The sequence below is a fragment of the Lycium barbarum genome, chromosome 2 (genome assembly GCF_019175385.1).
Source record: "Lycium barbarum isolate Lr01 chromosome 2, ASM1917538v2, whole genome shotgun sequence".
Classification (NCBI taxonomy): Eukaryota; Viridiplantae; Streptophyta; class Magnoliopsida; order Solanales; family Solanaceae; genus Lycium; species Lycium barbarum.
The window spans coordinates 7,286,206-7,307,335 of record NC_083338.1 but is presented as its reverse complement, the minus strand read 5'-3'; the positions used below and the strand labels follow the sequence as shown (position 1 = coordinate 7,307,335).

The 21,130-nt window shown below is 34.5% G+C and overlaps 4 protein-coding genes across 4 annotated transcripts; 1 reads left to right on the top strand and 3 right to left on the bottom strand.

Annotated features, from left to right (window-relative positions):
- Positions 1 to 259: 259 nt before the first annotated feature.
- On the bottom strand, positions 260 to 1,360 carry LOC132628301 (F-box/kelch-repeat protein At3g06240-like). The gene has a single exon (XM_060344100.1). It carries the CDS (start codon positions 1,358 to 1,360, stop codon positions 260 to 262), a length of 1,101 nt encoding a protein of 366 aa, XP_060200083.1.
- Positions 1,361 to 3,942: 2,582 nt separating this feature from the next.
- On the bottom strand, positions 3,943 to 9,310 carry LOC132626031 (CDT1-like protein a, chloroplastic). The gene is made up of 7 exons (XM_060340741.1): positions 8,991 to 9,310; positions 7,121 to 7,240; positions 6,793 to 7,027; positions 5,338 to 6,012; positions 4,892 to 5,093; positions 4,709 to 4,799; positions 3,943 to 4,210 (listed from the first exon to the last, which is right to left on the bottom strand). Exons 1-7 carry the CDS (start codon positions 9,293 to 9,295, stop codon positions 4,153 to 4,155), a joined length of 1,686 nt encoding a protein of 561 aa, XP_060196724.1. The 5' UTR covers positions 9,296 to 9,310; the 3' UTR covers positions 3,943 to 4,152.
- A 1,376-nt stretch (positions 9,311 to 10,686) lies between these two features.
- Positions 10,687 to 13,818, top strand: LOC132626030 (uncharacterized). The gene is made up of 3 exons (XM_060340739.1): positions 10,687 to 10,942; positions 11,981 to 12,091; positions 13,572 to 13,818. The coding sequence occupies exons 1-3, from the start codon at positions 10,793 to 10,795 to the stop codon at positions 13,698 to 13,700; spliced, it is 390 nt and encodes a 129-aa protein (XP_060196722.1). The 5' UTR covers positions 10,687 to 10,792; the 3' UTR covers positions 13,701 to 13,818.
- A 990-nt stretch (positions 13,819 to 14,808) lies between these two features.
- LOC132626029 (metal tolerance protein 4-like) lies at positions 14,809 to 20,925 on the bottom strand. The gene is made up of 7 exons (XM_060340738.1): positions 20,574 to 20,925; positions 18,205 to 18,374; positions 17,404 to 17,602; positions 16,706 to 16,884; positions 16,473 to 16,623; positions 15,549 to 15,679; positions 14,809 to 15,301 (listed from the first exon to the last, which is right to left on the bottom strand). Exons 1-7 carry the CDS (start codon positions 20,764 to 20,766, stop codon positions 15,122 to 15,124), a joined length of 1,203 nt encoding a protein of 400 aa, XP_060196721.1. The 5' UTR covers positions 20,767 to 20,925; the 3' UTR covers positions 14,809 to 15,121.
- Between the last annotated feature and the right edge of the window lie 205 nt (positions 20,926 to 21,130).

Sequence of the window (21,130 nt, the reverse complement as noted above, 5' to 3'; positions counted from 1 at the left end):
CTTACAGGACTGGAGGAGTTGGAAAATAATGTGAGCTAAAAAATCTTTTGTAGGTTGATGTCTGTGTCATATATAATTTATCAACTCAAAAGATTGCCTCAGCTTTTACATTGTCACGCATTTAGCAAAAACCTCAACACAGCCACAGAGTAATCAGCCAGACATAGCTAAAGGCTACAAGTAGACTAGGAGATATTTGAACTTGCCTGTTCCTTTATCATGCGCAGCCTCTTTGCTTTCATTTTTGACATGTACATCATCAATACACTGATGCGCAAGGGAGATAGAATCTGCAGTCCTCTTTTAGTTTTGCCTTTAAGAACTTTCCTCCCACCTTTAGGCTCCCTCTTGCGAAAATTGGACGACTCTTCATAGGTGTCTCCAGCAAAACAATTTGTCCGCTACCAAGTAACATAAGGCTCACTTTGTAAGTATTAACATAAAGTGCATAGTGATAAGGTAAATGGTTAGCATTATGAATGCCAACTTTCTTCATTTTTTCAGCCGCATGATCATATGAAACCAAGAGCCCATTGTCCGCTCTCCAAAAAATTTCACCATTTTTCCTTGAAGCTATTGGCTTCTCCAAGAAATGAGCAACCAGACGTTGACGACCACCATGAAGCATCGAGAATAATTCATCAACAACACCAACGTCGAATGTAACGTGGCTTAAACTGATGCTGACCTGTTTCACCCATGATTGTGGGTCACCATACTCTTTCATCCTCCAAATATCAATTGTTTTGTCATCGTTACACAAACGATCAGCCAAACAAAGTGACTCCTCAGACACAAAAAGGGAGAACCAATCCTCAAAAAACAAAAACTTCTCAACTAAACTACCCGGTACCATCATCTCCCAGAACGTATCGTCCTGCATATCAAACAGAACAATCATCATATTACTAGACTCTCCTTTTTTCCGTTTAGTGGCAACCCAATGACAAGCCCCATTCACATAGACTCCTGGTATCTTCTCATAAAAGTGAAAAGACGGAGCAACACGAGTAATGTCTTGCCAAACACCGGTGCTTAACTTATAAAGCTCAACATGAGGTGGTACCTTATCAGTATTAGAACCAGTGTGTACTATCCTTACCACCTTGTAGTCATTACTAACAGGATCAAACCCAAATCCTAGTGTATGATCAAATGGACCATGAGTATCATATGTAAATATTGGTTCAGGTAGTTTTACTGACTTTCTAATGGATGGATTCCAAATATAGAAAAGATTCCTATAACCCCACAAGTCATCTGAAAGACACAAAAGCCCATTACAACTACCTACAATATTTAAAGTAACTTTCACATTCAAATGGAAAATCAAACTGAACATACTGATCAAAACTTTCATTGTCATAAAATAAACCACACATTTCTTTTACTGGTTCTTTAGAGCAATGTCTGACTAACAAGTAATCTTCTTGGTTGTTGAAGTGTATGGAAATGAAATTAGTACTAGTAATAAGAGAATACCATGACTTGCATACACTTGTACACTGAATGATGAACTTGATGTGTAGTTTTAAAAAGATTTCAATCAGCACTTCTTGTGGCAAATATTCAGACATTTTGATTTTCTTTTGAACAGCTGAAAAAACACCAAATCTTGATACTTTGTTTTTGTTCTCTACAAAACCCTTCTTAAACCCTTTATAGGCATATATTTTTTTAACCCCCTAAAACTTTTTTTAATTCATATGTGGTACATTGGGATTGAAGAAAATAAAATTCAAAAACAACTCTAATTTTCATTCACAGCCAAACATTACTCTAATTTCAAAATATCATTCTTCACTTTGAAAATAAAAGCTACTTTTTTTAAATACTCAAAATTTTCATAGCCAAACGGCCCTAAGTTGGCCAAAAGTGAGTACTTTTGGTCTTAGTCAATATTTAACAACGCAATAGGGTCGGATCTAGAGGACAGGAGGGTGTTTATCCAAACTCTCTCGATAAAATATTACATTGTATATATAAGGTAATTTTTTATGTACATAAATAGATTTTGAATCCCATGAACACAAGACAATAGGTTAGCTTAGTAGTTTAGGGGGTTCAAAATTAGATTTCAAGTTCAAATCTCAGGCATTATAGACACCAAAAAAAGATACTTAATAAAGTAGCAGAATCTACGCTTTATCTTTTCACCATTTCTGTTAAATCTAACAACCAAACTTTTTAGAGACGGGAATTTATATTTAAGAGACCATTTTGAACCTACCCCAAACACAGGATTATTTTGTCATATTCTAACGTTTTTGAAAGCGGAATTCAGAAAAAGAGAAAATAAGCAAGACTTTTTTTTAATTAAATGGAGCAAAAATTATAACTCCCACAAAGAAATTGCACTCATGAATCTTTTTGTTCCTCTATTCCTTTTTATGCACTTATCTACTTGTAGTGAGATTATTTGAAGAAGTAGATATAAAATAGAACTGTGATTTTTTTTAATTATTGAAATGCCATTGCAGTTCGATTGGATATAGTTAGTCATTACTCTTTTCATAAGCTTATAAAGTTCACTATGATAAGTTATTCTTGTCAAGTAAATTTTACTTGATCATGTAAATATTTCATATACCATCATACACTATCTAAGCGCCGAAACTTTAAACTCCAAAATAAACAATGCGTTTTTCCAATTACAACAAGCTACAACACACTGCCTATTAAACATTTGGAGTTCTACAAGTGTTTATTAGACAGTTTGGACTCACTCTTAACATATAACAAGACACTGCTTACAAGTACAAACTATAATTTGTGCAGATTAAGTGGAGGGGGTTGAGTAGCTACTATGGACTTAGAAGCATGCGTTAAGATGGAGACAATTCGAAGGAGAAGCATCATAGGATCATAGCCAAAACCATCTTTGCTTCTAATATGAAGAAATTTTGTCTAATGCATATTCTGGGACCTCAGGTAAATGGGAAAAGTGAGACTTGACCCTTTGTTGCACTTGAGACCCCTTCCCTAAGTCTCTCCGATTTGAACTTCTTTGCATCTTCGCCCCATATCTAGGTGCCCATCAATTATATATAGCATGAAAATAGACCGCCTGTGCTGGCGGAATGTAACAGGTACCTGGTGAAATAGTTGAAGTGCTATACAGCATGAAACGAGACTTAACATCAAGAAAGCATGGACATAGAGTTGACTTGCCTAGGGACAACATGGCTATATCTAGTCCGATATCAAACATTAGAATTAAAACGCAATTCTTGTCTAATTTATGCACCACCTAATAGCAACAACAACCAGAAAATCCATGGCTGAGTAATTGAACTAGCTAACGAGAATACTTACAACTTTTACATGATTCAGTCCATCAAAATCTGGTTTCTGACTTAGTCCTAGTCTTATGAATCCTGTTTTATTTACCTTTGTGCTATACAATGTTCCATGCCATTTTACATTCCAAGCGGGTTTCTGATTTATATAACTTTTTTTTGCTATATAATCTTGTTCTTTGTGTTGCCTTTCTTATTCATCAGGTTCAAAGCTGTACTTAAACCAGAAGGACAATGATAATTAGATTAAGGATTATAATCCCAAAGACTATAATCTCAATGAACTCTTATTCTAACTCCCCAACTTATCTTGATACTGAGTAGTAATTCGTACATGATAGAGTTAGCACAGCAACTGTTTTTGGAATTTGGGAATATTGCAAGGAGAAGCATTAATGTGGTGACCAATTTGCATACTGTCGTCTTCATATCTCGAAGTAATAGAGAATGAAAGAAGAGAAAAACGAAGCTGTTTTGTACTATGGAATGTACAATTTCTTGTTATGAAAAATCGTTCCTTCTTTTTCGTTTGAACTTTGAGAGTTTATACCATCTATATTTTTTTTTAAATTGTTGTGTTATGCTAGTATTGTCACTTTGTTTGAATATTTTAAGGGAGAAGATTGGTAACTTCACAAAGAATTGAAAATAAAAAGGAATAAACTTGAAAACAAAGATCTAATTACTAAGAATGAGAAAAAATCACAACTCCACAGGCCATTGGTGCAACAGAAGTGTTTGCCGTAAAAATATCTACTTAATTAAACAAAACACTATTATTTACAGCTTTTACTACATTGTTATTCCTTCACTGACTTGCTAAAATAAAGTATAATCACTATTTTCCTCCTTCTCACTTGGCTTCTGCTAGTCTTGAGCGAATTGTGTCAGGATTTGATATCTTGTTAACACTGCAAAATAAGAATAATTGCAATCTTTTAGATTTGACTACATAATATACCAAGCATCAAAAGTAGGTATATCAGTTAGGCCTAACTTAACCCCAAAAGTTAGCTCACAAAGGGAGAGTTGGCCAAGTTCATATAAGGAGACCATCAGCCCATTCCCCAAACAACGTGGGATACTAATTCACTCTAACACGCTTGCACCTCCCAGGCTGTCAATTGGAACGTGAACAATATAACCTGGGGCCCAAACAAGGATGGACCTGACTCTAATACCACATGAAAATATGACCTTTGGGCCTAATTCAACCTTAAAAGTTAGCTCACGAGGAGAGAATCGCCCAAAATCCATATAAGGAGACGACCAGCCCATTCCCCAGCCAACATGGGACTCTAACCCACTCTAACAAAGAGAAATGATCAAGAAGCCGGCAGCATAAATCTCCTTAACCATTGCTATGGACAAAGCAAACAAATGATTGCAATTTGGAAATGGTAACTTACGATAAGAGGAGAGTTCCACTAAATGCTTGTTTCTCATAAATCCATTCGGGAGCCAATTCTTGCAGTAATATGAGTTGGTGTTCAACTTCACCTGTATTAATGAAACATCAAGATTCAGAAAGAAGCTCCAATGAATCTCAATGGACTACAGGCTTCTAAAAATTGTCAGCCAGGCTTGCTTACTTTTATCGGTAATCTCCAAATGGCTTGAAATTACTCTGTGCATGAGCTCCTCTTTCGTCATGACAGAACGTTTAATAGATTGAAACAGGAAATAAATCATGTCAAAGAGGCGAGGCAAACAAGCAATCATCTGTTTGCGCCTTTTTGCCTGGGATATGGCTGGACTTCGCTTCGCTAGTGCTTGACTCTCTTTTTCTTCGATCTGTGGAATCATGGAAGTTAACTTCTTGTTGGGGAAAACAGAAAGTTGAGCATATCACCCAATAATCTCATGATTCACAATGACAAACATAAAGCCATGGAATACACTCATGGAAGTAGATAATTCGGAATTATATAGAGAATAGCTCAACTAATTTGAGGAATGAAAATTTCAAGTACTCCGATGGAGTTGGTCAAAAAAAATTTGTCAAGAAAGATTAACATGCAAGTGTGTCTTTTCTTACCGATTGCAGAAGATTCTCAGGAAGAATGTCAAGAATATCATCATCAGTTGAGAACCTTCCACTCTCACAGACTTGATCAGCAGTGCTTGCACTCTTCACGGGAGTGTCAAAGAATAACGACCTTTTAGTCGAAGGGCGTCTAGCTAGTTTTATTGGTGATTCAGCTGGATCATCATCTGGACTCATGTGACATCTCTTAGGAGGTTCAAGCATAGGGGTTGCTGGAACAGACATAGCACCATCTTCACCCTTTTTCGCTTCCATCATATGAGGTGCAGGCTGTTGACATGATGGTGAACTAGCCGAAATAATCCCTCCTGCTGTGTAGTTCATATTACTACTTTGTTCTAAGGAGAATTTAGGAGCATCAGCACATGATACTGTTTTCTTCTTAGTGGAACTTTTAACTTTGAGAGGCACTGAAGCTGGAGTTATGGACACGAGCCCAACTCTATCTACTTCCTTGGCATCTTTTCCTCCAGTATTAGATGCCTGATTAGAAAAGCATCTCCGAAAAGATGCAGACAGGTGAGATGCAGCTATTGACTGCAGAGGAAACGCACCATTAGGTGCCTCACTGGTTAAGGACGAGCTAGAAGGTCCCGATGAGTTGGTCACTGCTTGCTTAGATGGAGTGAATGAGCCTGGAAGCATTTCCTCAGGAATGTCATCACCCTGAAATGCAGAAATAGTATTTATTTACCAACAATGCATGCAAAGAAAAAGTGTCGTCATGAAAATAACATCAGCATCTAATCATCTTCCTTTCACTTTTCTTTAGAGAGATACTGGGGGCAATAGGATTCAGGTAGAAACATTTTATTCTACTTTAACAAGGTCTTAGCTGACGACATGGTGGTCATATATGTAAAAGTGTCTGTGCTTGTCATTTCAATGCTGAAACTGAGCAAGTGGTGGTCTTCATTGTAGAAAACATGGTATAACTTCACTCTGTTTCCCTAATGTTGAGCTTTTCCTTACATACATAAAAGCAGCCACCTAACTACTCTGTATCTTAATGAAATTACATGGTATGAAGAACCTACAAAGTGCGAGGCATTTTCTACAAAATCTAATTGTTAGAAACATATGCATCACTTATCGAAGAATGTGCCTTAAGACCAAAGACCTTAGCTCAAAATCTTGACTTCTACAAAGGAAACTTCTGCTATGCTGTTAAAGTGTTTATATTTCTCTCAATAAGTCGAGCAGTTATTTGCAAATGAAGCATCAGAGCATAGGGAAAAAAACTTTGGGATGTCTTACAGAAAATTTACAGCTTGGCATAACAAGAAAGACAATTATGAGCTAAGCAGGACAGATAACAACATCTCAGAACATATTAGTCTTTCCAAATAACATGAATTCAAGCCAATAAACCTCAATACTACATCAGCTATATTATGGGCAAATCGTTCAATTCAAATAAATTAAAACAGCAGAAAAATCGCTTACCTCAGGGTGAGACTTGAAGAAATCCAAGAGCCGAGAGCGGAATACTTTCCTCAATAGAACACTACTACTATTAGATTTCCACTTCTCACTACTATCAACTGCATTTGCATTTAAAGTGATGTAAAGATCCGGCTTCATGCAGCAACTGCGCTCATCATGCTTGAGGATCTTCTTTATCTCAATGGCTTCAGGTAAAATAAACTTCAGCTGAGCTAAATGGCTATAAGAAAACCTCCTATAAATTTGAAAAAAACAAAAGAGTTAGCAACCCTGTTGGTCTTGTGACCACCATCAACGAAAATGCTTGAACATCTTTAAATCATCATACTTATCAGTCAAACTCTCTATTTTGGCACCAATATTAGTGAAAGTTGTTGCAGTTCCCTTCAAATGCAGCAGCCGAATTGAACTATCCATGCTGTTGAAGAACTTTTCCAACATCTCATACCTATAAACAATTATGCAAACATACATTTTAAGAATCACAGAAGAAAACTCAGCTAAGTCGCTAACTTTCTCATCACTTTAAGCAAATTAACAAATAAGACTTTATTACTTTCAGAAGCTAATGATTTTGGAAAAAAGGATAGATATATTCAGAAGCTAATATTTTGAAACAGCTATGCCCTCCATCCCAATTTATGTGGCGGCATTAGTCAAACGAGTTTTTCTTTGACCGCAACTTTTTCATATGCCTTTTAACTATTTTAAATTGTTAATTATTGTGATTTATAGTATACCTTTTACTAGGACTTGTTTGGCCATGAGAATTATTCACTTTTTTCCGGAATTTTTTCACTTTTTTCCGGAATTTTTTCACTTTTTTCCGGAATTTTTTCACTTTTTTCCGGAATTTTTTCACTTTTTTCCGGAATCAGCGTTTGGTCATGAAAATTCCAAATACAACTTGAAGTTGTATTTGGAATTTGAAAAACACCAAAAAACTTGTTTTTACTTTTTTCACTTTTAATACATTCAAACAACTAAATATTTTTTGCAAAAACTATAACCAAACACAACTCCATCTTCAACTCCAACTCCAAAATACCAAATAAAGTGAAAAACATTTGGTTTTCATGGCCAAACGCCTACTTAGTTTTCAAATATGTAAACCTTTATCTCAAAAAGGTCAAAATTAAGAAGCCCCACTCTCGATCCGTACTATGACACATAAATTGGAACAGAAGGACTACGAGATAGACAACAATCTTGAGTTCTCCCCTAATTTTCTGTTGCTTATGGCTTTTTTCAAAAGTCACCTGTACTATATGTTAACCAAAATTTACTCCTTTGTTAAAAAAAAATAAAAAATAGTGAAACTATCACTATTTGAAAAATCAAACAATTTAAACTTTTACTAGAACGTTTTCAAACATTCAAAATTCTAATTTATAGTACTTTTACATAATTTTTACATAAGAATTATATTTTCAAAAATAAATCAAAAACTCCATATATGAACACACACTGAAAATTACCCTCTTTGAATGGAGGGAGTATTATGACTTTGAGATAGATAAAATTTTAACTTGTAAAAATTATCATTCAAATCTAAATATCTTATTACTTCTTAAAACAATAAATTTATTCAAATTAAATCTCACTCTAAATTTAATCAAATCAACCGCAAAAACAAAAACACTTGCAACAAACACTATTTAAACATATTCAACTGAGGATCTTCTCAAAGAGGCACAAATGTATAAGCCAGCAATTAGCAAAGACTCTGTTAGTCCCAATTTATGTGTCACGGTTGGAATTTCCAGAGTCAACCGAGTTTTTCTTTGACCAGATTTTTTTACACGACTTTTAAATATTTTAAATTATTAATTATTGTGATTTATAAGACTTTTTACGTAGTTTCCAAATATAAAAAAAAATCATTTGAAAGATTTAAAGCTTTTGATGTCCAAATATAAAAGTCTAAATCTCAAAATTATAACTGTGCCACATAAATTAGGACATAAGGATTAATGAGAATGAAGAGTACAAGTGTGTAAAAGGTGTTTATACACAAAATATGAGCTAAATCGGGTAAACAAACTCAAAAGAATGTGCTACGTAGCGTAAATATCTTCAAAAAATAGACATAGAGTGTAATTTTCCCTACAATGAATCATCAAAAACAATAACAATACAATACAATACAATACAATACCAGTACATTATGAAATGAAAGAGTACGGAAAACCACTCACTTTTCCGGCAGCTTTACCGAATTAACATTTTTCTTCCGATCAAACGACGGCGATTCACATACCGATGGAGATTTCGCTTCATCGGAGCTTAATACTGGGTCAGACATGTCAATTCGGGTCGGGTCGGGTTTTCGGAGCTTCTGAGCGGCTTCTCTAACGTCTTTCAAGGAGAATAGTAGTGACCGTGGGATGGGATTTGGTGGGATAGGCTTCTCTGGTGTTTTTGTGCTCCATTGATCCGACGGTGAAGGTTGATTTGCTGGTGAGGGTTTGTGATCGGACGGTGGAGATTTGGTGAACTCCATTTTTTTTGAGGTAGAAAATTGAAACGCAAATGGATGATGAAGAAAATATATAGTTAGTTTTTTCGCGCGAAAAAACTTGTTTTTCGCGCGGGAATGTTGAGGTGGATGGTGACGTGTCTCGCATGCCAGGTCAGATTTGGCGCCAAGTTTCTCATGGGCTGGGCCAATAGCGCTAATGCTTGCTGGTATTATTTGGAATTTAGGCCCACTAATTACATGGTCCATGATCCCTGAAAACAATAGGTAGTTAGTGCAATTTGCAGGATTGGCCTTCGCTGGGGGTGGTCTTTAATTTTTATCCCTCAAAAAAATTCGCAAGGTAGAGTTTGGATTCGAAAGACAGATTTTTGGACTAAAATTCAAAATTCTGCTTTACGAAAATTCCTTCTTTTTTTTAATGAGCTGGGGTTCGAACCCAGAACCTTGAGGTATTCAGTGAAGGACAAAATTAAAGACCATCAATTTGAAGGATAAAAATTAAAGACCGCCCCAAATGAGGACAATCAGCGCAAAATAAAAAGAAATAGTTACCCCTTCTTTCTTTCATGTCCCTAAAACTATTTACTGAAATGCCCTCAAAATTATAATATCATCATGGTATATAAATATATTGAGATAGTATCATGGAGGAACGATTTTGAGCGAAGGGGTACTAGAGTAAATATTTCCGGCTGATTGGGTAAGAAGCAAAATTAATTTAGGAGAGGACATGGGCAAGTAAATATTTTACATTTTAGGTCTATTTTGTGTTGTTTTCCCCGTGATTAAATCCTAACTAATCCCAAAATTTGGCTACAAATCCTAAAGAATCATAATTCATCTAAAAATTCATACGAATTTCAAACTAATGACAAAACTTATCTTATCGCAAATTTAGATAGCTTACATAAATTTGTGGTAAAATTATGATGGATCGCCAGAATTATGATTACAAATCCTGACTGGTCATATTTACCTGTTGTATACAAAATTTACCTGTTATATACAAAATTTACCAAATATATTTGTACTTCAATATTTCAAATCAACTCCAAATGACTAAATTTAATATACAACTTTCTAATTTCAATCTCAATAATTTTTAATTATCTGATTCAACGGATAAAGTTAGTTGCCTAATATTTGTATGGTAGGAAAATACAATTATTTAATAAATTAATCGCTAGAATACTATTTTTTTCTCAAGTTAGAAATTTGATCTCTTTTTCTTTTTTTACCCCAAGAATTGGAACACCTTATCTGATGAAGTGCTTCTAGTACAATTTAGGAGCTCTCCACAAACTGCCACATATATACAAATGGCAAACAAAGCAATAGACACCTAGCAAATAATGGCCAAGAGTCTCCCATTCATCATTGCACCATTTTCCCAACCTTACTTATAATAATAATTTTAAGAAAGAAAAAAGAGCTCCCGAAAAATATCAATAACAAAGGACATAAAACAAAAAAAAATCCCATTTTAGACTATTGGATTTATCATTCAAATTTGTCAAGATGAGTAATAATAACAAAATCCACAAAGGGGATATTCAAAAATCAGCATCAACAGATGAAGAAGGTCAATTGGAGTTGTACTCACCAAAGTATGCTGTTAAAGTGAATATTACTGTGGAAGAAGGTGACTCTAATCAAAGCAAAAACATGGTAAGCTTACTCTTTTCTTTTTTTCCTTTAAAAACATTATTTGAACTCTAGGATTTTTCTATTGTACGTTTATGGTACTATGTCTTGTTCAAATTTATTATTACGAGTAGACTTTTACTAATATTCATTAATGGTGTAAAACAATATTACACTATCATTTTCCCCTGTTGTAATTGATGACAAAACTAGAATTTTTCAGGAGATTACAAAATATAAAGAAATAAACACATAAAGAAGTTAAGGATATTTAACATCTATTACTTGCACATTAACGAATTTGATGACCTTGTACACAGTGGCGGAGCCACACTATGCCGAGCGTGTTCATCCGAACCTCCTCGGCGGAAAAAACACTATTTTTATAAGGTTAAAATTATTTTTTATGTATATATAGTAGATGTTGAACCCCTTAGGCTTCTTCGTATGTTTACTTTTTTATATTTTGAACCCCTCAGCGAAAATCCTGGTTCCGCCACTGCTTGTAGGTGTAATTTTCTGAAAAATGGGTGAGGATCCTTGCACCCCTTAGTTGTAATAAATAATTTATCCTATTTTCAAGATTATAGATGCACAAAGTCAAGCTGAAATTCTCTTCTTCGGAAAATCTGCAGGAAAATTTCATTGTGTGAAAAGGTGAATATAATTTTTTTTGTATACATATAAATTATTGAATTGTTTCCTCGTATGAAAATTATACTGTGTAAAAGGGTAAATAAGTTCTTTTGTATATATATATATACATACACACACTGTTGAATTCCATGATATATATGTTCATATGTTATCTTAGGTGTGACATTTTTAACTACTTATGAAAAAAAGAGAAATAATCTTTATTTTTCAGATGTTTTGCTGTACTTTCCTAATTGTTATATATATAAATATACACACACACTGTTGAATTCCATGATATATATGTTCATATGTTATCTTAGGTGTGACATTTTTAACTACTTATGAAAAAAAGAGAAATAATCTTTATTTTTCAGATGTTTTGCTGTACTTTCCTAATTGTTGAAATTTGTAATGGTAAGGAAGATGACTAGCAAAATGTACAAAGGACCTGTTCCTAAATCAGCATCAACAGACAAGGAAGGTCAATTGGAGCTTTACTCACCAGAATATGCACTAAAAGTGAATAATTCAAAGGTAAGGATTATAACAAATTAAAGAAGGATTATAACAAATTAAAGTGAAAAGCTTGTTTCCTGTTTACAAATATCAAGTTTGATGGTTTCTTCTTTTATTCACATTTATAGATCTCTCTTTCATTTCAATAATAGTAGAATAGATTGTGGATTATATTTTACTATTCTTCGCAATTACTCCACTATCCTAATTTATGTGATATTCTTTGCTTATCCAGAGTTATTTTGACTAATCTTCGAGGTTTAAATTGAATTAGCTCAATTCAATGTTTTATAAGTAAAATTTAGATATCAAAAAATTATACGAAAAATACTACTCCCTCTGTTTTAATTTATGTGAACCCTTTACTATTTCGGGAGTCTACGAGGTGGTTCTTTGACCACCTTTTCCTTACATTTTTTCTAAGTTATTTGAATTATAAATTATCATGACTTATAGTATTTTTAATGTAGTTTCTAAATATATAAATTTTATTTTTACAAATTTGAAAAATCTATGTCAAAATTTAAGGTCAAAGTTATAAAATTTGACCCTCATACTCCGAAAAGGTTTACATAAATTGAAACGAAAGAAGTATACGTCGTCAATACTTCTCATCTCGATATGATCACAAAATTACATAGTCTCACGGAGGAGTATATATTTTCAAGAAACTCTTTTCAATGGATGCGTGCAGTTAATCTAATTAATGTGAACTGTTTCAGATAGAAAATGGTATATGGGGAATTTTGTAAGTGTTTGGTTAGGTAAAACAATTCTACACATCTTGTTACTTATAATACAAAGGGTCAAGCCTGGAGCTATATGACACTATGATGGACTAAGAATGATTTAAAGTTTAAAACTTATATACACTCCATGCAAGTATATGATGATGGAATAATGATAAGGATTTTTACTTAACACAATGTCAAAAAAATTATACTTGGCGTCTGTTAATCTAATTTAGCTAGTTATTTACCTTGTTTAATTCAACCCAGCTACTTATTATAGTCACTACAAAAAGATAGAAATATTTGCTCGTCTGAAACATTATTATTTCTTATTTCGTAGTGAATTAATATGTCTTCTAGGAAACGTCCGTAGGAAATTCCTTTTTTAGTTGAGTTTTCTTTCAACATTAGCATTATTGATTAAATAATAAGGATCTAATTTATCATGGATATATCGTCAGTGTAAATTTATTTACATAATACCTTTTACTATTTTGGTATTTTTCAAGTTAATCACATGCACGTGACTTGTAGTTATTTTGAAATCAGTTATATGTTGCAATCGGTCATTTGTACTTATTCTTAATTAGAACCTATTTGTTCCTACAGGTTGCAAAGTTAGCAATGTAGTTATTTTTAGCATTATTTTTTTAGTGGTATTTGGTTGTGCTGACTCAGCGATGAATTTATAATGTTTAAATTTTAATCCCCCTCATTCGACCTGTGTTAAGTTTTTCTTTTAATTTTTTTTATTTAAATTTGAGCAGGTTAAGGATGAAGGGGAGAAAAAGGAGATGAAGTACAACCAAGAAGGTGAAGAAAAAGAAAAGGGAACAGCAGCTAAGGGTGGTCCACTGGCTACACCTTTGCCAGTCAGGCTCACTTCTAGAATTTAGCAATTTTATGTTTCTTTTGGATAAAGAGGAGAAAGGAATGATAAACAATAAATTGTAGAATGCAAGTTTTTTTGAGTCTTTTCTTGCTTGATGCATGGTTTTGTATACAAAGAAAGGATGGAAAATAAATGCAATTCATTTCTCTACTCAGTACTCCGACTCATATTATGTGACTTTGGCTATTGGGAGTTTAGGCTGACCTTGTCTATCAGCATTTAGGCAAAAGGGGGAAAAAAAAAAAAAAAGGCAACTCAGGGTTTAAAGTCAGTTAAGCCAATAGCATATCTAGCAAAAGCTTCAATAACACTAGCTACATCAGCAGATCATTGATTAGCATACCTCCTCTGAATAGTCTACGTGGATCCTAGTTTCTATTAATTATGGGTTGTACTTATCATGTTCTTTCAAAGTTTGAAGGTAGGGTTATACCTCAAGAGATATAATGTATGGTGAAATTTATTTGTGTTTATCTAGGGTAATAGAAAAGGATGGTACTCCAAAGGATATAATGTATGGTGAAATCTATTTGTGTTTATCTAGGGTAATAGAAAAGGATGGTACTCCAAAGGATATAATGTAGGCCATCACTACGATGTAATGTATATAGTGTAGGTTATCAGTACATCTCGAAATGTATATAATGTCTGTCATCATGGCTCGAATTCAGTCCGTGTTCATGTAGGAATCAAGGAACCAAGAAGGTTGCACCCCTCAACTATTATGGCTCGAATCTGTGATTTAATAGAGTATACGGAGATAATATTACTGTATCTTCTCTAAAGCTCTTTTTCATTTTTGTACTCGGCTAAACTTTTAATCTTGGAAAGATTTATGTATTAGCGACTTGTCTATCAGGGTTTAAGTTAGGTTAAGATATACTGAAACTATTATATTATCAGGTGTACATACCTTAATCCAATTCAAATTTGAATTAGCTGGGAATACAGTGGACAACATGTAGTTCAATAACTGCAAATACAAGTAATAGTAAACTGAGAGGTCCAATGACCTTCACCTTTGACATATATCATAATGCCACATTTCTATTTTCGTAATGATAAAAACTCTAAATGCAACAAAATAAAGTCCCAAAATTTTCAAATGAAGCTAATGTAAAGGTTGAGCGTCTTTTGGCTCAACATTTTAGCATCTAGGGCTGCTTCTCTAACTCGAAATGCCTTACTATGACGGTAAACACCAATACCTTTCACACTGAAATTAAGGTCAAGTTCTTTATATATCTCTTCAACAATCCACAGTCCTGGATCATCAGAATATACATATTTATACCACTAGTTAAAATGTTTGTCAAAAGCAACGATCCGAACCCCGAATCTAAAGTAATTGCAACTCTCCTCCGTTTATCCACGTCTCTCATAGTTGGTCTGTACTCTTATCCGGGCATAACGTAAACCATGAAGCTAAGGCTCAGTATTTGGCAGCCTGCTGAGGACAGAATGCTCTGGTTTGTGTTCACATTCAAAATCAAGATGCACGAATGCTCGTTCAACTTCGGGGAGTTTCTCGAGCTTTATTTGTAGAGTTTCTCCAATGGTATGTGCTTCTTTCAAAGGCAAATCTTCCGGGAGTTCAATATCAACCTATGTTAAGAGAAGCAGATAAGTTTCAGAATCATCGACTAAAATGCTTCTCTTTTAGTCTATGTTGCTTGGACTTCCAAAAATGTTGCCGTTCCCAAGTTAGATCATCTAAAAATACACTATTTTTGGAAAATTCGTCACACAACCGTCGACATTTTTTAAGAGTCAGAGCATCATAGCTTTAGTCACACATCCATTATGGTGGGGAAACGATCATTATGATATTAGAGATAATGAGGAGACTGACCTCTACAAAGTACAAGACACCAAATGTGTACGCCCGAACTGTATCAATGCGCTTCACTTGAGGGTGTCTTATAACAAGATATGTTAACTTTTGTAAATATTCAGGCGGGGCTGACTGTCCCACCAATGACACTACATGAAGAACGTCGTTCAGGTTAGTATTAGACATAACAATCACGAGGACACAAAGCTAACATCAAAGGATTCCTCGGTGCATAATAATAATATTTTGACAATGTATATTATCGAACTCAATCGAGAACATATATTACCAAGCATAACGAATTTTTTTAAAAACACTCAGTTCTCACTGGATCAGGCTACCGATGCAACTACAGTTCTGCAGTGCTCATTATCACGGTTCGCTTCTTTCTTCATGAAAGTAACCGTTCATTGATTTGATCGGGAAAAACTCTACGAACAAGATGTATACAAAAAGTAGATAATTCTAAACAAAATATTGCTTCTCTACCATGAGATGATGTTCCTTATGAGTAGCCTGTTGGGAAGCCATAAGTGTTTATTTTAGAGAATTAGAGATGTTTGGTCAGCTTTTAAGAATAAAAAGTAAGTGATTTTGAGTAATAACAAAAGTTGTTTTCCATAAGCCGAAAAAATAGATTTTCCCTAGAAGCACTTCTGGAACCTTCGCCAAGCACAAATTGTTGTTCTACTATTGCAAAAGTGCTTTTCAATTGATTATCCAGACTGCTATTCTCCAAAAATACTTTTTCGAAAAACACTTCTCAAAATAAGTAGATTTTGGAAGTTTGGCAAGGCAGGCTAGATATCTTGGAAATTTGCGTGACAAAAGGCAGTAGATTCTAGCCCTCAAATTGTTTCTCTTTGTTGACTCTCGCCATTAACTACCTAATATCCGTTATCATTGAAAAAGTATCACTTCAAAACAAAAATGAGACGATACCTGCGTTTTCTAAAACAGTTCCTGACCAATTGGTGATGGTATAAAATGCAAGAATAAGAGCACCAATAGGATCAATCCACCAGTAGAACTTATCACCAAGTACAGCTGCTATCAATCCGACTACATTAGTAACCACGTCAAAATAGTGATCCTGACGAAATTATCTTCAAGTTAGGTGCCTAGACAATCAGGATAAGGATGCCAAAAACAGAACGCAAAGATACTGCACAAACCTTTGCATAGGCACGAACAATGTTGTTTCCTGAGCTTCTGCAATATAGCCAAAGGAGAAGTTTTACCACTGTGGCTGTTATCATGATAGCATACAGCCAGACAAGCTGATCCGACGTCATCTTTTCAGGAGAGTTATTTTCAACTAGTTTTTCTACAGCCTGAATCAACACCTGAAAGCCTAAAAAGCAAAAAACGTGAGCATTGTACCAGAGAGTTCTAACTGATATGTTCCTAAACATAAAGGAGACCCCTAATCCAAGTATAATTGCATAAGGGGTGCAAGGTGAAGATGGAACTCCTGATTAGCTTATGCATGGTGCGGAAGAGGAAGGTGTCACTTACTGTACTACTATCGGCCATACAATGATGGCATTCTGGATCTCATTGGTGAGTCTTGGCAGGGTTAGTGTTTAAAGAAGAAAACCTTATTGTAGGTTATCTTTTATTTAAGTAGTATCAATTTAAAAAATAAACGAATGTTAGATTTGCTAACTGAATTGATCCTACTGTGTCTAGGTCAGGGTTACCCTTTAGGAAAGCTAGTTAGCTTTGTATTGGTTCCCATCTTACTAAAGGGGGCTCTTTAGTAGAATATCGATGAAAATTGTTTGAAATTTTGGCACCCCCAACAAAACGACTCAATAGATTCTATTGCAAATAGGATGAAATGGTTAGCATTTGAAAGGAGATCACCTACCAAGTGTAGCCATAACAGCGGCAAAGATAATGATTCCTACTGGCTGCACTCGCAACTTCCCTATAGGATATTTGTAGATGTTGATATCTTTCATTGAAAGGTGACTGAGCCATAGTATGCCACCAGCCATGAGATCAAGTAAGGAATCCAATGTAGATGCGGCAATAGCTAGGGAACCACTCTTCACGGTGGCATAAATCTGCAAAGTGAAAGATAGTTACTACTGCCATTATAGAAAAATGCAGAAAACGACACTACTATATCATTGATGTCGAAGGTGCAAGATGTGTAACTAGAGCCATTATATGAATCGGCATAGTCACCATCTTTGTTAAACCGTGGTGTCGAGGCCAGCTTGGACATACTCGACTAATTTCATGGGGTACTTGCTACCTCCCACTAGCATAGGAACAGGGTAACTCTGTCGTCTGTCCATCAAGGCTGGACAGATGGAAGAAATCACCTAGTGTGTGGCTTTCTTATATGATCTAAGTTACATCAATGTGTTAGAGAATATGATGTTAAGTAAAACACCAATGCTAAGTGAAAACATATTTCAGATAAGTAATGCCTTGCTCTGAAGAGTTTGGGTCTTTTAACAAGAGCTTGTCCGGTGAAATGATGCTAGCCAAACTCAAAGTTGTGAAGCCATAGTTGAAATTATATACTCTTGCTATCGCAGATTCATCGACTGTCAAAATGTAAGGACAGAAGCATATGCACCACAAAGAAAAACGGTCAATTCATAGAGGTTTCTCATTCTCGGATCCTGAGTTCAAGTAAGCATGTAATCGTTTTTACCTTAAGAGCTAGTAATAAAACGTTTGCATAATTGGAGATCTTCATTGCCATCTCATGCTGATATTGTTCTTCAAGATTCTCATCATCAATGCAATCAGATGCCACGATGGAATCAACTTCTTCAAATGACTTCAACGTCTCAAATTGTTTTTCATAGTAATCCATTTCTCCTATGGTCAAAAAGGTGTTCAAAAGATGAAAAAGTTAATGAGTAATACAACAAAGAAAGTGAAATTGCGGTTGAGGGTTACTACTTGCTTGGATATAGATGGGCAGCAGTTTGATATCCTTTTAAATCCTTCAAAGTTGAATGAGTTTAATGTACAAAAAATAACCAAACAATCGTATCAAGCAGCTGTTGTTGGAACCAAAAACCAATATTAGCCTAGGATCAGCACCTTCCAAAAAATTTCATCTCATTTTCTCTGACCCGGAATATAATTTTTCCTCACCTTTTGACATAAACCGGTAAACAACACTACAATTTCAGCCACACTGATGACAAGCATCCTTATTCGTGCTAATTTGAATGCACCGTGTATCAGAAGCTCCGTATAAAACATTTTATTCCTAGGCTTGATCTCTGATTATGTATGGAAGGATCTCATTCATCCTTTCACACACTTGTGGTTAACGAGCTATAAGCATTAGTGGCATTATATTGATTGATAAACCAATCAATTAGCTACGTATGATACAAAGTGGTCGGAATGGTTTATATGAATGTCAAAACAAGATATGGATTATCAAAATGCACACTCAACTATTAGCACAAACAATTAAGACCTGCAAATCCTTTTATCAAAAAATTGCTACCAAGATAACCAAAAAAAAAAAAAAAGGACCCTCCTTCACATATAGAACACATGTATACCTTATGCTACTACATAAATTTGAAATATGCTTGAATTAGTAGCTAAGACAGCAGGTTCCACACATATACATGTATGCTACTTCATATACTCAAAACATGACATAGAGGAAAAAACAAAAGAAAAACTAATCCCTCAGTAACAAAAGTTTGGCACTTCATTTATATAAAGAAACATTTACTAACATTTCAAAATTGTATTCTTTCAACATTTGCTAACAACAACCTATGTTGCTCGGACTCGGGTGCGGGTGTCGGATACGGGTATGGATCTAGAGGTCGGACTCGGCATGATCTAAATTTTAAGATTCGTGGGTACGGATCCGGGTACGGATCCGGGTGCGGGGATTCGGCAAAAATAATTCAAAATTCTAATAATATAGCTACAAGAATATGCCTAGATTATGAGAGCTTTTTGTGGAAGCACCTACATGTAGTTTGTACCAGACATGTGATTTAATCTTCCATTCTACTAGGCGCTAGACTGCGTGCTCCGAGAAACTAGTTAAAATTTTCTACATAATATTGAAGGTATGCCATCTCATGTCTTTAAATCTCTACTTTTTGTTATCTTGAGAAATCATAATCTCAAAATTTTTCTTTAATTTGGTCATGAATTTCGGTCAAAGTATCCGATCTCTATTGACCGGATCCGACATGAATTCCGTACCCAAACCCGTGTCGTGTCGGACACGGGTACGGCGGCAAAAGTGAAGGGTCCGAGCAACATAGACAACAACGATGCCTTAGTCCCAAACAAGTTGGGGTCGGCTATATGTATCTAATCATTGTTCCATTTAAGCATAACTCACGTCATCATCACACCAAAAGTATCTAAATTTTACTTCAAAGTATGAAATAATCTAGTTCACTTTTAACTCCAGTAGTTACTAAAAATTGAATCTTGAATAGCAAAAAGACCCCAACAAATTAGAACAGAGGGACCTTTCTTTTTCTCAAATGTAACATTACACTATCAAAATTCATTTTATACATAAATTAGTAAAAATTGAATCTTGAAAAGCAAAAAGCACCAAACAACTCCTTAAGTTAGTAAAAATTGAATCTTGAAAAGCAAAAATGCACAAACAAATTAGAACAGAGGGACCTTCCTTTTTCTCAAATGTATCATTACACTATCAAAGTTCATTTTATACATAAATTAGTAAAAACTGAATCTTGAAAAGCAAAAAGCACCAAACACCTCCTTAAGTTATTAAAATTGAATCTTGAAAAGCAAAAATGCACAAACAAATTAGAACAGAGGGACCTTCCTTTTTCTCAAATGTAACATTACACTATCAAGTTCATTTTATACATAAATTAGTAAAAGTTGAATCTTGAAAAGCAAAAAGCACCAAACAACACCTTAAGTCAGTAAAAACTGAATCTTGAAAAGCAAAAAAGCACAAACAAATTAGAAAAAGCAACCCCTTTTCCTTTTTTTTTTTTTTTTTTTGTGGGTGGCGGGGGGAGGTGGGGGGGGGGGGGGTAATACCTTTAGATAAGCTAGAAGATTTTGATATATCAAGATTTGATGAAGATTCAACATCAACATTAACACAAGACATAACTTTTTTAGGCAATCTTGCCAAGAAATCACCCCTTAAAGATGTAACTGAATTTCTTCTACTTCCATTAAGGTTCCATCCATCTAACAATGGTGATTTTTGTTCATTCTTGATTTCCATTTTTTTTTTTTTTCAACACCAAAAATTTTCAAAGCTTTTTTTCTTCTTCAATTCTGTCAAAACTCATTGACATATATAGCTAACTTTTGTGTAGACTAGAGGCTAGACTTTTTGGTTTTGAATTATTGTAATTTGATTTTTAATAAATATTGCATGAATTTGTTTGGTGTTGAATAATAGTAACAAGATAAATCTTCTTAAGAAACTATTTTTTGATAAAAGACAAAAAAGTTACTCCTATTAATTGTTGTGACGGTTTTAGACAAAATAATTTTGTGCTTTCTAATTTTAGTAGGCGGTCGGCCACGAAAATCAAATGTTCACTTTATTTAGAATTTTGGAATTGGAGTTGAAAATGGAGTTA

Excerpts from the sequence above, each read along its gene's own strand:
- LOC132628301 (XM_060344100.1), bottom strand. The coding sequence starts at position 1,360 with ATGAAAGTTTTGATCAGTATGTTCAGTTTGATTTTCCATTTGAATGTG.
- LOC132626031 (XM_060340741.1), bottom strand. The coding sequence starts at position 9,295 with ATGGAGTTCACCAAATCTCCACCGTCCGATCACAAACCCTCACCAGCA. Across the intron at positions 5,094-5,337 it reads CTGAGAATCTTCTGCAATCG|ATCGAAGAAAAAGAGAGTCA; the intron begins GTAAGAAAAGAC and ends ATGATTCCACAG. Across the intron at positions 4,211-4,708 it reads AGTGGAACTCTCCTCTTATC|TGTTAACAAGATATCAAATC; the intron begins GTAAGTTACCAT and ends CTTATTTTGCAG.
- LOC132626030 (XM_060340739.1), top strand. The coding sequence starts at position 10,793 with ATGAGTAATAATAACAAAATCCACAAAGGGGATATTCAAAAATCAGCA. Across the intron at positions 10,943-11,980 it reads CTAATCAAAGCAAAAACATG|ATGACTAGCAAAATGTACAA; the intron begins GTAAGCTTACTC and ends ATGGTAAGGAAG. Across the intron at positions 12,092-13,571 it reads TAAAAGTGAATAATTCAAAG|GTTAAGGATGAAGGGGAGAA; the intron begins GTAAGGATTATA and ends AAATTTGAGCAG.
- LOC132626029 (XM_060340738.1), bottom strand. The coding sequence starts at position 20,766 with ATGGAAATCAAGAATGAACAAAAATCACCATTGTTAGATGGATGGAAC. Across the intron at positions 16,885-17,403 it reads CGCTGTTATGGCTACACTTG|GCTTTCAGGTGTTGATTCAG; the intron begins GTAGGTGATCTC and ends TTTGCTTTTTAG. Across the intron at positions 15,680-16,472 it reads AACTGTTTTAGAAAACGCAG|TGTCATTGGTGGGACAGTCA; the intron begins GTATCGTCTCAT and ends TTCTTCATGTAG.